We start from the raw sequence: 16,645 nt of genomic DNA, 5'->3' as shown, positions 1-16,645 counted from the left end.
TTTATGCTATTTTGGATGGTGGGAACTAATTAGGCATCAGAATTTAGATCGAGGGGAGGATGGATGGGTTGCTTGGTTGGTTGGTTGGTTGGTTGGTTGGTTGGTTGGTTGGTTGGTTGGTTGGTTGGTTGGTTGGTTGGTTGGTTGGTTGGTTGGTTGGTTGGTTGGTTGGGGTGGGGTTGGTTTGGTTTGGTTTGGTTTGGTTTGGTTTGGGTTGGGTTGGGTTGGGTTGGATGGATGGATGCATGGACGGACAGATGGATAATGTGAATAGTGTATCAATAGTGTCGATCGGAGTATGAGCGTCCTTACAAACCGGACAAACCCAGATTTGAAAATCTTACCTGAAGTGTTGCCAGAAGACTGGAAGCTGTTATCGCTGTCATATTTTCTTCCATTTTCACTTGAGTGAGTCAACAGATGTCAATTATCCTGCAAGATAAGGGATAAATAAATAAAAGCACCAAAAAGGAAGTTGTGCAATGACCCTGTGGTGTTAATTAGCATCTCTTTCCCCCTCCTTCTCTCACAGGCCCACAAAGGATGAGGTCACCTTGTGCAATTAGGAAAAGCTAAATAGTTTTAGGGGGGGGGGGGTAACTCTTTTGAGCAACATCATGTAATCCCCCTTTAAGCGGGATTACCACACTGCTGTCAATCTTTGTTTGCTCCTAAATGGTTATCGCTGAAAATTGTCTTTATTGTGTGGTTCCCGACCGGGGGGACCGACCCCGCACTTAAAATGTAGGCTTCTTTAATGGATCAGAAGGGAAAAATTAAAGCTATTCCTGCACTACAGAGGGACATGCAGCCCATTGGCCAGAAATGACACTGGTGCACTAGGTCATTTTTAGTACAAATCAAAGTTACAAGCAGCAACAGATGAGAGGGTGTGCAACATTTAGGACTCCAAAATGAATCAGAGCATCAGGAGCATCATTGGACACTTTTGCTGTGATTGGAAATTTGAATTGCAGGTTAAAAATATGCCAATATACCAATATAGTTCATAGTGTATACATATTTTACAATAAAACTTAACTATATTCATCATTTCATTTGTACATGTGGCTAAAAAGCAAAGTGTGTAGAGTCTCGGTCACCAATAGGAATGAAGCAATAGCCTCTCAAGTATCCGCATTCTCTCCTTTGTGCCCATTTACTCTCTTTGCATTGTTAAAGTTACATTACAGCAGCTGGCACAATCCACTTCCTGACAATCACGCCATGTGGTTTGCAGATCAATAAAAAAAAATATATATAGTATAGTATGTGATCGATCATCAACTGGCAGCCCACGGGCAAAACCGCCGAATCGTCCAATCCAGCCCGTGACTGGATTCTATAATTACTATGAAGATGAAAGAGAAAATATCGACACTAAAGCAATTGCCTGACTCAAAGGCTCAAAATGCCTTAAATTTTGTAATGACGTGACAAGAAATATATAAACAATGAAGGTTACGTAATATGCCAACATTTAATTTTCATTTAATTATTATTTGAGGTTCCAGCCCCCAAGGTAACTGTCCGGTAAAATTCTGTCCCTCTGACAAATATAGTTGGTGCCCCCTGCAGTACAGTATGTGACACCTCAAAATGTTTCTCAATAAAAACAACAGCATTTTTTTTTTGGTTGCACTTGCCATGTGTTCATAACACGTTACTGGGTAAAAACGGCCACTAAAAACCAAACTGTCAGACTTTTTATCGTTTTTCCAAATTTGATGCATTATTGCTATTGGTAGGGGATAACGGCCAAGACCAATATTTGGATGAAAATATTAAGCTGGCAATCCTGGCAAGAAATCTTGTAATTATGATTTTGTTGTACCTTAATCTTAATCTTCCTTCTTTTTTCCCCCGCTCTTAGACTGACATGAAAATGACATCTGGAGGAGTGGGAAGATGGTTTTAAGATTGATGTAAGTAGGTTTTACACGTGCTACACATTTATCCCCCCCCCCCCCCCCCGAATCCGGGACGTCCCTTCTGTGACGTCAGAAAAGCGAGCAGGTGGGGGGGAAAGGGGTGGGGTCGCATTAGTTTAAAAGCCGAGAATGCTGCTGGCACCAATCATGCCATCTTTGTGCGTCCTTGCCGACCCATGTGGCTGATTGGCCCGCCTTTCCAGAGGAGGAAGAGGATGATGGCTATGATGATGATGGACGAGCGACTGCATCAGTCCCCAACCGCGCGCACCCTCCTGCAGCAGCAGCAAGCGGGCAACCCGGCCAGGGTGCACAGCATCGAGGCCATCCTGGGCTTCAAGGAAGACCTCCTGTTCCACAAGTCAGGCGCTTGCAGCCTGCCAGCCAATGGGGGCGGCAAACACGCGCAAGAGCGCCACGCTCAACAAATTCATAAGAGTCATTTCGCTGAAAGTTTGGACGGTACGTTCAATTTCATTTTGTCTTGTTAAAACGTTGTTAGTTATTCTTTGTAGTGGTTGTTGTTCAATTGAATTTTGTTTCATCCAAACAGATCCAGAGTTTCATTTTATTTCACGTATATTTGTTGGATTTATATTTTAATGTCTTGGGTTCAGATTTAACATCTTGTTTTTCAATTTTAATAAATTTATTTTCTTTTTAAATTTGAGTTGTACACATTTTAGTTTTGTTATATTATTTAATTTTATCTTTATGTGATCCCAAATTTGATAACATTTCAGCACTTATATTTGTTGAGTTACAGTATATTTTGAAGTTAATTTTTAGTTTATCTCTAAACTTTATTTGCATGCTTTTAGTTTCATTTTAATTCATTCAAATGTGAATTTTACTTTTGATAACATTTTACTTAACTTTGACAATGTATTTGATTGTTTTCCTTCAACTGATTTATTAATATTCGTTGTATTGAAATTAACCAATGCTAAAGATTCAGTCTGTGCAATTTGTCTTATTTTGTAATTGTTTAGTTGAGCTAGATTACATTTTATTATTTCTTATTAGTTTTAATTCAACTTTAGCCATATTCCTCCTTTCCGTCCTCACAAAAAAAAAAAAAAAAAACAAGGATGATGACGAATTTTAACAACGGTTTTTTTTTTTTTTTTGCAGGCATGTGCTGCCCGAGTGTTCCCGGTGTTGGTGTTGCTGGTGACGTTCCGCCTTGTCCGGACTCGCCCGATCGGGACGGCTGCAAGTTGTCGGACGACGAGAACCCGAAGAAGAAGCACCGCCGCAACCGGACAACGTTCACCACTTTCCAGCTGCACGAACTGGAGCGAGCCTTCGAGAAGTCCCACTACCCGGACGTGTACAGCCGAGAGGAGCTGGCCCTCAAAGTCAACCTGCCCGAGGTCCGCGTACAGGTAGTTATGGGAAAAATTTATAATTGTTTTTAATCAAAGAACGGCCAGTATTCTTATAACGTTACGGTTGGGAATGCATCCCGAAAAATATGATCAACACTACAACTTTATCATTCTCCCCTTAACAGCGTCAACAAAGTTTTATTTTAGTACTTCGTTAAGTATTTAAAGCAGGCGTCGGCAACGTGATTGCAACCATCGACCACGAGTTAGTCTGCGTCTGTTCTAAAATGTAGCTATTTATAGTTTTTCTGTTTCTTAATTACCGAGAAATTAAGCGTCGTCACATAGTATTGTTAAATGTAATTTGAGCAAATCTGAAAATTACTGTGTATCAAACCGATTGATCAGTCACCAAAAAGTAGCTCTTGGCCTAAAAAATGTTGGCAGTACGCATTAAAAAGAAAAAAAAGTTAGGCACGACGTGGGAAACAATATCCTTATATTGGTTTGAAAAACTGTCTACAGTGTTATGCATAATAATAATCATCATCATCATATGAACATCTATTTTTAAAAGGTCTTTAAAAACGAATAAGGTTGATAATTGACACTGAAGTACTCATTTAAAAGGTTACGTGAAACATTAAAAAAAAAAAGAAACAGCTCTATGATGAACCCACATGAGGATTATTGATACAGCTCATTATATTGCATCGGTGTACCTAATATTTTGGACCCTTCAAGAGGATGAATACAGTTGCACTGAACTCTCTGTGGCTGCTCTCAGGTTTGGTTCCAGAACCGCAGGGCCAAGTGGCGTCGTCAGGAAAAACTGGAAGTGAACTCCATCAAGCTCCAGGAGAACACCAGTACCCCCTCCTTGCTCTCCTTCGGTCGCCCCCACGCCACGGGTTCCCTGGACCCCTGGTTGGCCTCGCCAATCGGGGCCTCCGCCACCCTACATTCGCTCCCGGGCTTCTTAGGAGGAGGCGGCGCCTATGCCGCCTCGCCTCCCCCCTCCATGCCACCCTCCTTCTTCAATGCCCCCACCCTGGGGCAGACCACCCACTTGCCCCGGATGGGCTCCATGTGCCCGCCGCCGCTGTCGGTCTACCAGTGTTCGTCAGACCCGAGGAACTCCAGCATTGCCTCATTGAGGATGAAGGCCAAAGAACACATTCAATCTATTGGCAAGACGTGGTGATGGATAAGGCTGCTGCGTCTTTGGGGAACCTGGAGGGATTGGAAGGCTGACGTTGCTATGGCAACTACCTGACGGACACAAACTTTGAAAAAACTTTTTGGAGCTCTCATACATTTGTTCTTTCAATTTCATTCTTACCTTTACAACAAGCATTATGTATTTATTTGACACTTTACATTTAAAGAAAATTTAGTTTTTGGTGTAAAATCCACCCGACGTGAATATTTTCAAGACAATAATCTTTATATGTAAAAACAAAATAACAAAGGAGAACATCCAAGGCTGAAAACAATCCATTCCAGGATGCTGGCTGACATTCCATTTGTTTAGATTTTGTAACTATTTCACCCTTAGGAAATACATTGGCACCTTGAAATTAATTATTAATATTTTCTCCTACCTGAAATAAATGAAAATACCATCAATTCGTTCCAGCATCCCCCACAAAACAAAATTGTTTGGAATGTGTGTGTTTTTTTTAAGGAAAAATAGCACTATAATAATGTACTTTACAAAAATCACACATTTGACAGCTTTGCAGGTTTTCTAAGCATATTTCTAACAGATGGTAATAATGCTCTACAACCTGAGATTGGTAAGAGTAAAACTCTATCGCTTCACTGAATTAACTGAACGCTGAACTGCTTTAGGGCACAGAAAAGCTTGCAGCAATGCTAAATAGAAGAGCAAAGCAGTAACCGTCAAATGCTGATGACCTCAAGTGTGTGTGACTGATACCTGAAACAAAATAGAAAGTGACTCATGGGACATCTTGTTGGTCATTTCACGAATAAATTCAAAACTTAGCAGCCTATGTTGCTACTGTCATTCAGTCTGTGAATTCATATTAGGAAGATAGTTTAAGTGCCCCCTAGCGGTGATGTACTATAATAATGAAATCTAATTTGATTGGTAAAATGTTTTCAAGTTTTTATATATATATATATATATATATATATTTCAATATGTAGATAACTGGCAAAAAATACCTTTTGATAAATTTCAGCAACATCAACACACAAAATAAACACCGAGGGTTTTTCTTACACCTAAATCAGCTTAACCTGCTGACTTCCTCCTGGCCCCTCAGAGAATGACTTGTTTCCTCGTCATTAACCCCCGTAAACGTTATCCCATCCGTCGGCGGGATTACAAGCGTAATCATGGGGTGAAAGTGGCTTGTTGCCCCTTTTGTTCACCAATCAGCCGTGAACCAAATGAGGGATAAGGACACAAGAGGAAACTTTTCCTTTTGGCATTAAAAGGGAGGACGTGTGCAACCAACTTGTTGCAATTAGCACTCGCCATTGTCTGAAAACTAAGAGGGCCGAAAACATTCACCGTCAATGTGTACCCTACTGTTTTTTTACATGCTGTGTTGAGAGAGAGATAGCAAGAGAGGGATAGAGTTTCTTTTACCTGATGTGAAAGTATACTGTATATTTTACTTAAATGTTTCCTCACACATGATAACTTGCTTTAATGTTCTATTTTTACTATTAAATTGTTACCTTGAATGCTCCAAGTGATTGTCTGTACCCGGCTGAAAAAATCAGTTCCTGCAGTGTTAAAAATCAATCACATTTCATTTACTCTACCATAGTCATCATAGACCACGAGACCAGCACACACTTTCTCTACAGTCGTCAATTCCGCAGTCAAGAAAACTAGTTGGGTAATTAATGCTTGATTCTTTCAGATTAGCATCAATGAATCCCTTGTGGTTGTTTCAAACATATTTTGAAAAGGGTGTCTGAGCGCCCTCTGTTGGGGGAAAATTTAATTACCGTCAACGAGAGCACTATATCGTAGTTAATTAAAGCAATGTGTAGTATACCGAATGAAACACTAGATGGCGATGTTGTGCAAGTTAAGTGAGCCAACGTTGCACCAGTGCAGACGCACTTGAGAGCATGCCTCTCAAACTTGGACGCAAGACTGCGCCAGGTATTTTTTCTCCCACTTACTTTACAACAGGGGTCATAAACTCATATGTGGCCCGCTCTAGTTAGAGTCTGCGGGTGTCTGGGCCCCATCAAATACTTCACAATAAAAGGGGTTCAAGTATATAAATCAAGTGCAGATAATTTGTTGGTCAAGATTGATGACCAGGTACTCGCTCTCATCTCCCTGCTACTTTGCATTTGCCTCATCAGTTGTGTAATGAATTATTTCTTGAGTACTGCAACTTCCTCTGTGCATTCAAGACATGTCTAGGTCCCCTTGTGCTCAAAATACAAAACGAAAAAATTAATCTCCTGATTTTCTTTAGACCGCACGAACATTAAACTGGGATGCGCCTCATTCTTTCTGCTTACTCGTATCCAGGGAAAATGACGCCATATGACTGAGCCAGTGGGGGAGGGGAAGCTCGCTGTGCTCTCTTCTGCACAGAATGTGTTCCGCCGTCGAGGAGTAGGAAGCACCACTTGGGCCTTTCACTATACATCCATGCACGAATTATTCCTGTCTTGTTAACAGCGTAGATTTGTGCCGCCTGACAAATTAATCCATCAAGGCCCCGTTCACACAATAAAGTTGCCAGGTGTCTGGAGGACTGGTAAAGCAAGGCCTGATGAGGGACAGCCAGGTAGGTTAGCATCTTCATCGTTTATGATTCGTAATTTCTCCAATCTTCCAAATATGGATGTGATGATGAAAATCACAAGATGCTTTTTTCCTTAAACACAGAATTCACTGCCAGAAAATTATCCAAGCAGTAGACTTTGTCAAAGGCCTACTCACTTTGCAATCTTAGGACTAATGAAGAACTGTTGACTTTACTTAATGCTAGCTCATATATACCCTCCATAGGCACAAGGCCCACTTTATCAAAATAGGATGAAATGTAATAATCTATTATATGAAAACTGAGTTCTTCCACTCCTTGTCCCCCACCTCCATCTGCCTCCCTCTCTCTCTCTCCTTCTCTCTCGGTCTCTGTCTCTCTTCTTCCTCTGCACCAGCTGCTGCTCCAGAGCCAGAGTGGAGAGTCCCTTCACCACCACCACCACCCCCTCCAACGATAGAGACAAAAGGCCTGATTCGCCTGCTGAACACTGCTCCCCAATACCCCCCACCCCCCACTTCTAACCTTCCCTTCATGAATATCCGTGAAGGTGGCGGCTGCAGCCAAAGGCGGAAAGGAGGCCCGGACTGGGAGTGAATCAGTGAAGCCGAATGGGAGGGGGAGGGGAAGGAGGAAGAAAATGGAGGCTGGAATAGCTGGGGTAAGACACTAAGGCAGGTGCTGAGGCCTCGACAGGAAGACATCAATTTTCCAGTGTGGGGGAAAAGATCTTGTTGGGTATGCAATATTTAGCTCTATATTTGCATGTGCATGTTTATGTGTATGCATGTATCAGTGGGGGCATGTGGGGAGGGATGGGAACCGTTTTGTAGCAATCTAGGTGAGGAAGATGCAGCGGTCTCCCATGCCACCTTTTCTTGGGGATCAAGCATTTAGGATATGCAACCCAGGTGCATGGACATACAATGTTTGATGACCACTCTCTTGGGGATTTAAAGTTTAGGGAAATCTAGTGAAATCGATCTCTGAAACGATTTCTGGAAGATTGATGGTAATCTTAAAAAATGGATGAAAAGAACAAAATCAGTATTTGGTGTTCAGAGTACATAACTAGCAAGGCAAATGAGCAAGCTTGCCTTCTTTCCATTGTCATTAGTCTAACATCTAGACCTGCCATCATCAGCCCCAATCTTGCCTTCCTCAAGCTCGTCAACCTCACAAGACGGAAATATTGTTGAAAAAGATACGATCCATAAAGGTGTCAGATCCTGCCACCGTCTATCTGAGCATCATTTTCCATAAGACGAAGGGAAAAACAAGAAGAGGTGTCCTGGGAATGGAGCATTTTATTCTGCCTCCTGCCTGTGTGCTCTTGAGGCCGCAATGCAGCGTTGGGCTTTATGTCGGGGAGAGCAGAACTAGCTGAAACCAGTTTGAGGCAGACGGGAACAATGCTGTCTCTATGCTCCTCTGGGATTTCTCGCCGGTATTCCACGCCAATCCAATGGCGGCCCCTCGCATCTCGTCCGCCCGGTGACTACGGAGTGAGCGTCGACCCTGCGGCGGTTTGCTTTGCGGCAAAGACTCGCAGAAAAGAGAGCAGAGAGATTTGGGAAAAGACAAGGACAGAGGGGGTGGCTGCCTGGAAGTGTGTGAATCTGCAGTCCTGACACACATACACACACTTAGACACACACACACAGGGCATGATCCACGTGTCTTGTTTGTATGTCTGTGTGCTGCCAGTGCTTGAGAGAATGACAAAAGGAGATCTTTCCCTGGACCACCGGCAACTTAGAGCAAGTCTGGATGTAACCTGACCCTGACTTCTGGGCCCTTTGTGAAGAGGCAGGATTTTGTTGTCGTTGCTGCTTCAGTCAGGGTGGGGTTCATGGCTTTTTGAGGGTTAGCAGTGTCTAGTTTGTTGCAGGATGGGGAAAAAAGGAAAGGAGGAAGGTTTGGCTATTGGCTGCAGAGGGACGAGACGAGACGAGAGGGTGAGGAGTGGCTGATTTTCTTGCATGTTTCTATGACTAATCTTCATTTCACTGGAACGGTGGTGATCTCGCCGTACGATTAAAGTGGGTTGGCAGTGATGCATGAGTTTGAAAGTGGTGTTTTGCATTGATTATTTGTCACATTTGGGTGTTTTTAACATTCATTTTCAGCATCTGACGACTTTGGCTCACTGCTCAGACTAGGCCTCTCCCTCTCTTTCTCTCTCTGCTGTTGCAGCGGCCATTATCACATCCTTTCACTGCTCGTCAGCCCTTTTCCCTCCACCCCCTCACTGCCATCAATGAAATCCCCCATCGTATGGATTGAGAAAGGCTGCATAATATAGTCAAAATACAAACAGTGTATGCAGATTGCGGTTGCCAGTCAGATGGCGCAAAGAGCAGAAATGGTGTTGATGGAAGCAGGCTAGCCTTATGTCTTTTGTCCCCAACAAGCATGACACAAACATTGAGCATTTTCATAATTCACTGTAGTACCACCCACTGTGAAAAAAATGAAAAGTTGGAATTGAAATGCACACGTATGAGTGTAATATTTTCCACCATTGACCGATGAGAAACATCTACGGAAGGAACCTCTAAATTTGAACAGAATTTGTTTGTGGATGCTGGGTAATCTGAGATTTATCAACATTTAGAAAGGCTTTTCAATGTTCTGAACATTCGTTCAAAGTGCATTGAAAAAGAAGTTAACCTATCTTTCTATCCATCCGTTAAAACGCTGTATAATAAAACAAACTCTGTATTCACCTCGATGTCGGTGAAGGTGATGAATGTTCAGAGGGAGAATTACTGAAAACAAATTTAGAAAAAAAACTCAGTACTGTGATGGTCAATTCATTGAATCCAATGACTATTATTTTCTGCCACTTACAGGTAAGATCCTAATTAGAGCAGGGAAAGGAATATGGGAGATATGAAGACACCAGACTTTGACGACCTCCTTGCAGCCTTCGACATCCCTGACATGGTGGATCCCAAAGCTGCTATTGAATCTGGCCAGCAAGATGACCATGACGACAAAGTCAAGCAAGCAAAGTGCGGGTCAACAACCAACGAAGACGTTGGTGTAAGTGTCATTGTCAAGAATATTAGAAATGCCGAAACAAGTCACCATGTTGGAACCCTGTTAGGAAAAGATTTGCAGTTCCATCACCAACCTCATTCTATAAGAATTGGCAATAGACTACAGAATGGCTACTTGACCTCCATGACAACCAGTGCTCATTGCACCAAGAATGGATGGAATCTATCCAAAGTGGATGGACATGCTGTATGCAAGCAGTCATCGCCCTGCAATCAGTTCAGTCCCATCTCCAGTGCGGAAGAGTTTGAGGAGGACAAGAATGAAGTATGTGAGCCGATTATTAAAAGTATTGGACACTCACTTGAGAAGTCCACGACCAAGAGAGAGAGACAGCAATTGAAACATTCTACACCTGTGGAGAAAGTTTCTAAGTCCAAAGCAAAGCACTTAAAACCAGATCAAAATAACAATCAAAATATCACTCTGGAAGATTCGGTGTCCGATGACACTCCTCAATCGAATTTAATTCAAGGGGAACCTGAGGAAACTCTTCTGTTTACGCATAGCAAGGAGAATAATGGGCAAACATCCCAAATGCAGTCAAAGACCTCTGCAAAACTTTCTTCTTGTATTGCAGCCATTGCCGCTCTTAGCGCTAAAAAGGAAAGAACTACAGACTACGTTTTAGATTCTTCTACAACAGAGACGGAATCAAACCAAGATGTTGAAAATTCCAGAGGTCCAGGGAAGAAACGCGAGGAGGAATCAGCATTGGAGTTGGCAAAGCGCCTGTTATCAGGACCACCGGATAGTCCCTCTAGTGTCAAAAGTGAGAATAGCAGCACAGACACCACACCGGTCATTCCAAAAGTCAGGATAAAAACAATCAAGACCTCTTCTGGACAGATCAAGCGCACAGTCACAAGAGTTATCCCAGACTTGGATCTTGGCAGAGTGAATAAAGGAGACCCTTCAGGGAATGGCTCAACGCTAAAGGCTACTGAAGATGCACTCGTTTCATCTTCCTCTTTGCCAAATACAGTTGTTGCAAACTGCGGAGGAGGACCACCAGTAGAAATAACTAAGCAGATGACCATCAAACCAGTAGCAACAGCCTTCCTGCCCGTCTCAGCTGTCAAGACAGTCGGTTCCCAAGTCATAAACCTCAAACTCTCCAATAACACCACAGTCAAAGCAACTGTCATTCCAGCCGCCTCGGTACAAAGTGCCAGCGGTGCCATCCTCAAAGCGGCGAATGCCATGCAGCAACAGACTGTCATGGTCCCTGCTTCCAGTCTAGCTAATGCCAAACTTGTACCAAAGGCAGTCCATTTTAGTAATCTCAACCTTCTCTCTAAGAATGTGTCCTCTGCTGCCAATGAGCTCCAAAAGGCAATGACCTCCTCCAAGCAATCCCAGCAGCAGCAATCACGAGGTGTTAAACAGCAAGCACTTCTCACTGGCCAGTCGTTGAAGAAACTCTCCAGGGTTCAAGTTTTCAGCAGCTCTCAAAGCTCTGTCGTTGATGCTTTTAATAAAGTTTTGAGTAGCATAAATCCTGTTCCTGTGTATGTCCCAAACCTCTCTCCGCCAACCTCAGCCTGCATTTCCCTTCCAGCTCGCGGCTACAAGTGCCTGGAGTGCAGCGATTCCTTTGCTCTTGAAAAGAGTCTGACCCAACACTATGAACGTCGCAGTGTGCGGATCGAGGTTACCTGCAACCACTGCTCAAAAAGTCTTGTCTTTTACAACAAATGCAGTCTGCTGTCTCATGCTAGGAGCCACAAGGACAAGGGGGTTGTCATGCAGTGCTCACATCTAATCTTAAAACCCATCCCTGCCGACCAGATGATAACAGCATCACCCTGTTCTGGACCACCCACCATCACAGAAAGCATCTCGTCCGCCTCTGATGCGCAGGCATTGCCCGTTCAAACCTCGGGAAAAGTTCCAAGTGGTGCATCGCAAAGTCCAAACAGTACACCTGTTGAGGCAGCAATGCCCTTAGAGGAAGATGCATCAAAGCTCTGCAGGCACAGCCTCAAGTGTTTGGAATGTAATGAAACATTCCAGGATGACAGCTCACTCGCAACGCATTATCAACACGCTCTGGAGACCAATGGCCAGGTATGCCATGTAATGCTGCTTTTAATAAAACAAACCCCACGTTTATTCTGCCCAACCCACACTTACCCTAAAATAAATAATAGGTGAAAATCGAACACGTAGAAAACACTATATATACTTTTGTGATTCCTACACTTTTAAACGCATCTAAACTCATTAAAACAACGTATTAAAACGTCTTTTAAGTATTTGCTAGCACATATTCTATCTATTGATTTATCCATTAAAGCAGTTTCAGCCAATTTGTGTTGGAGCGGTCAGAGTGAATCAGCGTGTGCTTGAAGCCTATTTCCTAGCGCGCCCTATGTTCAACCTCGAGATGATATAAAGCGTTTTGGAAATTAATGGCGCATTTGGAAATTGACTCTGACGCTATATAGAGTGGTGTGAGAGGAAGAGCACACTTCTCTCCCATTAATTTCTGAAGATAGCCTAATCAGGACCATGTGCTTGAACGGGTTCCATCTGTAAGTGACGCACCATGCCCACAGTTTATGCACCTTGAGTGTTCTCCATTTTATAACCAAACGGTACATTTGAACAACGCTCTGAGTTTCCGAATGCTCGGCGTGCTCGGACTATATTTCCGAACACACACTACCAGTTGCAACAGGTTTCAAGGAATGTACTGAAACTTGAACACAACGTTAGTACTCATACATAGAGAATGAAGCAGAATATAGTGTGGGTTTGCTGTACACTTGATATTTTAAGCAGAGAAACGACGTGACAACACTGCAATATGTCCTCCCTGTCTCGCTTTCTTTGTTGTATTAGAAAACCTGCACCGTCTGCCAAATGCTTCTACCAAACCAGTGTAGTTTTTTATGCCATCAACGAATCCACCAGCACAAGTCTCCGTACATCTGTCCCGAATGTGGCACGAGCTGTCGTTCTGTCCACTTCCAGTCCCACATCACAAAGAACTGCCTGCACTACACCCGTCGAGTCGGCTACCGGTTAGTCTCTAAATTGAAATTCGTTTTCAGTGTTCAAGTTTGACTTTGACTAACTCATTCATTATTTTATTCTCTGTGCTGTCTCTACCCGTTAGCTGTATCCATTGTAGTGTGATCTTTGCTGATGTTGCAACCCTGAAGTCGCACATCCAGACTTCCCACTGTGAGATCTTTTATAAATGCCCCCTTTGTCCCATGGCCTTCAAGTCTGCGCCAGCAACACACTCGCATGCACACACACAGCATCCTGGACTGAAAGCTGGAGAGCCCAAGTAAGTCTTGATAAAGGCCGCAAAGGTCAAAAATATGTTACAAGCGCTCCACTGCAATCAACTATACAAAAGAAGAAAATGTCATATGAACAGTGGCATATAATTTAGCATTGACGAATTAGCCACAACAACTGCAATCTGATACCCACAACCAAATCGCAGGATAATGTCCCTTTCCGCTTCACCAGTTGCAGGATTTGTGGCTTTTAGACATGGTGGATTAACTTGGTTGTTTTTGTTCCATGTGGAAACCAATGACTTGAATAGATCCTCATTTGCAGGCACAACAAATTTAATGCGATTACCAAATCTTGTAGCCTATTCCCAAAATGGACATTGTCTTTCTTCTGTCCGACAGGCTTATATACAAGTGTTCCATGTGTGATACCGTATTCACCCTGCAGTCTCTGCTCTACTCTCACTTTGACCAGCATGTGGTTGATCATAAAGTCCCTATCTTCAAATGTCCGGACTGTTCAATGCACTATGCACAGAAACAGCTCATGATGGACCATATAAAGGTAGGACGACAACATTGTTTTCTACAAATCTATGAAATAACTCAATCACCCCTCAATTTAATTCTTGCAAGGCCATCCATGGAACGTTAAAGACCACTGAGGCCCCACCAAACTTGGGGCTCAACCTCCCTCTTAGCACCAAGGCTACAAATTCAAACACCACCCACAATGGCACCAGGAACAACAACGTTGATGGAGGAAAGGGCAACGGTCAAAACAAGGGCGTAAATAAAGGTGTACCTTCATCACCAAAAAACTCAACCAAAAATAGCTCGGGGGAGCTTAAGAACCCCAATGGTTCAGGGTATACGTGTGGCGAATGCAATACAGTCTTCACTTCCAGGGAGGTCTTTGTGGCTCACATGAAGCAAGAGCACGGCAAGGTAAATGAGTGAACCCGTTCTAGAGACATCTGGCATGTCAAGTAAGGTAACATGGGAAAGAATAATACATGCCAACTCACAATCTTTAATTGCACATTAGATATTGAAGAAGCACCCGTGCCGGCACTGCGAGAAGTCCTTCAGTTCTCCGCACAGTCTTTGTCGACATAATCGACTCAAACACAAGGAAGTGCGCAAAGTCTACACCTGCCCGTGAGTACAAACTGCAACTGATTAGTAAAGTAAATGAAAACGTGGCTACCTGGTAGTGAAACTAAATTTACAGTACAGTTCGAAATGCTTTGCAACACAAAGCAGAATTGACCAAGTGACAGCTTGTCAGTTGAAAAGACAAATATTTGGATTGCAGTAAGACCAAAATGGGTAGAGAAAGAATAAACCAGGCCAACACAAATCAAAGAGAACATGAATAGCTTGTTGGGAGTGTCACTTTGACTTTTATTGCACTTTAACAGGCACTGCCCGACTCTCAGTCAACCGTTCACCAAGAGAGTGCTGCTGGATCAGCACATTCAGTTGATGCATGGCACCTCAGAGGAGAAAACTGCTACCTCTGATACCAGGAACGATTTGTCAGATAAGAAATCGGTATAGTCATAAACATTCATTTGTACTTCACTTTTCCGGTCACCTAAGAAATCTTTCTAATGTCCTTCACAGACTGCCAACCCCAAGAGAAAGAATGAAGATGAGGGGTCCCCGGCGTTAAACCCAAGGAGTTTGGATCTACAGCCTTTGAAGAGGCTCAAGGTGAACATCCCCAAAGTTCACAGGTGCGCCGTCTGCGGCTTCACCACCGAGGACGTGGCCGCCTTCCACAAGCACATCCCCCAGCACAAGTCGGACGGCTCGTCTTACCAGTGCCAGGAGTGCGGCCTGTGTTACACCTCACCCCGATCCAAGGCCCGACACCTTTTCATCGTACATCGGCTGAAGGAGCAAGGTCTCAACCGATTCAGGGGTCAGGATGACGACGAAAGCCAGAGGGAGAACCAACTAAACGTTGCGGCGGACGGCGATGACGAGATGCCAAAGACCAAATGCAAAGTGTGCGGGAAGATGTTTGAGACGGAGGGGAACCTGAACACTCACATGAGGACGCACGGGATGGCATTCATCAAGGCCAAAAGACTCAGTTCGGCGGAGAAGTAAAATGATTCAAGTAGAATTGGAACTTTTCAACTTTAATGGTCCTACTATGTGTAAAATACTGCAATACATATATATTCTATATACTGTTCACACAGCACATGTAAAATACATTATATGAGAGTCACTTTTTGTTTTTAATTGAACAAAATAGTTTTTGTACTTCATGTTTCTAAAGATTTTAATTGATTTTTATAGAAGAACATTTTATTTTAAACTGATTGCACTGTTGTGTAGAGCTAGTATAATGTCATTTTGAAATTCTCCACATAACGCAGATATTTTCAAAATCTCAACTTTTCTACGCTTTTTGGGTCTTTCATCCATGAAACATTTTAGAAGAATCCCGCTTTTTACTTATTTGGCCTGGGCCTCTTAAAACAGCAATCCAATTTTGCTCTAGAATATCATTTTTACTGAATTTGATGACATGACATAAGAATACATCCAATGTCGATAGTAACCCCTCTGTGTGCGGATTGTATTTTTCTCCTCAACCTGTGTACGATTGGACTTAGCCTTTCAGTCAACGTTATTCTTGTTCCTTGGTACATTGGAGAGTTTAAACATGGCTGTTAAACTGAAACACAAAGCTAAACAACAACTAACGGTGCTTTGAATTATCAATGTTTTAACAGCCAAACATATCAATAAACTGTAGGGTAGAAGGGAAGCTGCTGTTTTGACAAGATGACTTCAGTGTCTCGCTGTAAAACTGCATGCGACAAGCAGTCTGTGAATTGTTTATTAGAATGTTGTCTTGTTGCTGCTATTGTTGCTGCTGTTTTTTTAATCTTACCTCTTGCAATTCAGATGCTTGCGCTGGTCTTTATGTCAATAAATGGTGAAAGCAAGGCAAAAGATGATGTCTACTTCTAACAAGACATTAGACGTTACTGTCTCTCAATTACCATTTTAAAAAAGGAAAAGGTGAAAAGAACAACTAGGCTGAGTGGGTGTTTTGAAAAAGACTGCCCTCTAGTGGCCAATAATGAATCATATTTACTATGATTATGATTATCATGATCATTGTCGTTATTATTGATGTTTTATTTAAAGGGTAGAAATAATTACTAACTTATGGTAACGCAGTGGTAAAATCACTGAATTAGTTGAAAGAACATTGACTTAAGTCTTAAGTTATCAAATGTGGTTACTTACGGGAAAATGTT

General features: G+C 42.7%; 2 protein-coding genes and 1 long non-coding RNA gene across 8 annotated transcripts in view; 2 read left to right on the top strand and 1 right to left on the bottom strand.

Annotated features, from left to right (window-relative positions):
* Positions 1-16,645, bottom strand: part of LOC125979967 (uncharacterized) — a 71,992-nt gene that overhangs the window by 42,290 nt on the left and 13,057 nt on the right. For all 5 annotated transcript variants that reach the window (XR_011088021.1, XR_011088019.1, XR_011088018.1 and 2 more), the window contains exon 4: positions 345-432. This is a non-coding gene — a long non-coding RNA (uncharacterized lncRNA). The remainder of the gene's footprint in view (positions 1-344; positions 433-16,645) is intronic.
* rx3 (retinal homeobox gene 3) lies at positions 2,082-5,278 on the top strand. Of its 2 annotated transcripts, none has more exons than XM_049738880.1 (3): positions 2,082-2,393; positions 3,066-3,307; positions 4,050-5,278. In XM_049738880.1, the coding sequence occupies exons 1-3, from the start codon at positions 2,108-2,110 to the stop codon at positions 4,464-4,466; spliced, it is 945 nt and encodes a 314-aa protein (XP_049594837.1). In that variant the 5' UTR covers positions 2,082-2,107; the 3' UTR covers positions 4,467-5,278. The 2 variants fall into 2 exon arrangements, with proteins under 2 accessions (XP_049594837.1, XP_049594836.1); XM_049738879.1 differs by having other exon boundaries at positions 3,066-3,319.
* Positions 8,653-16,334, top strand: znf532 (zinc finger protein 532). The gene is made up of 9 exons (XM_049738870.2): positions 8,653-8,993; positions 9,891-12,168; positions 12,946-13,127; positions 13,223-13,399; positions 13,758-13,920; positions 13,992-14,303; positions 14,404-14,516; positions 14,780-14,912; positions 14,985-16,334. Exons 2-9 carry the CDS (start codon positions 9,922-9,924, stop codon positions 15,474-15,476), a joined length of 3,819 nt encoding a protein of 1,272 aa, XP_049594827.1. The 5' UTR covers positions 8,653-8,993; positions 9,891-9,921; the 3' UTR covers positions 15,477-16,334.

This window comes from Syngnathus scovelli, chromosome 13 (assembly GCF_024217435.2).
Source record: "Syngnathus scovelli strain Florida chromosome 13, RoL_Ssco_1.2, whole genome shotgun sequence".
NCBI classification, from domain to species: domain Eukaryota; kingdom Metazoa; phylum Chordata; class Actinopteri; order Syngnathiformes; family Syngnathidae; genus Syngnathus; species Syngnathus scovelli.
The sequence above is the reverse complement of the archived record's forward strand: the minus strand, read 5'-3'. Positions and strand labels throughout refer to the sequence as shown.

Coding starts and splice junctions, on each gene's coding strand:
- rx3 (XM_049738879.1), top strand. CDS start 2,108: ATGTGGCTGATTGGCCCGCCTTTCCAGAGGAGGAAGAGGATGATGGCT. Junction 2,394..3,065: donor TTTCGCTGAAAGTTTGGACG/GTACGTTCAATT, acceptor TTTTTTTTGCAG/GCATGTGCTGCCCGAGTGTT. Junction 3,320..4,049: donor TGCCCGAGGTCCGCGTACAG/GTAGTTATGGGA, acceptor GGCTGCTCTCAG/GTTTGGTTCCAGAACCGCAG.
- znf532 (XM_049738870.2), top strand. CDS start 9,922: ATGGGAGATATGAAGACACCAGACTTTGACGACCTCCTTGCAGCCTTC. Junction 12,169..12,945: donor CTCTGGAGACCAATGGCCAG/GTATGCCATGTA, acceptor TTGTTGTATTAG/AAAACCTGCACCGTCTGCCA. Junction 14,304..14,403: donor TGAAGCAAGAGCACGGCAAG/GTAAATGAGTGA, acceptor ATTGCACATTAG/ATATTGAAGAAGCACCCGTG.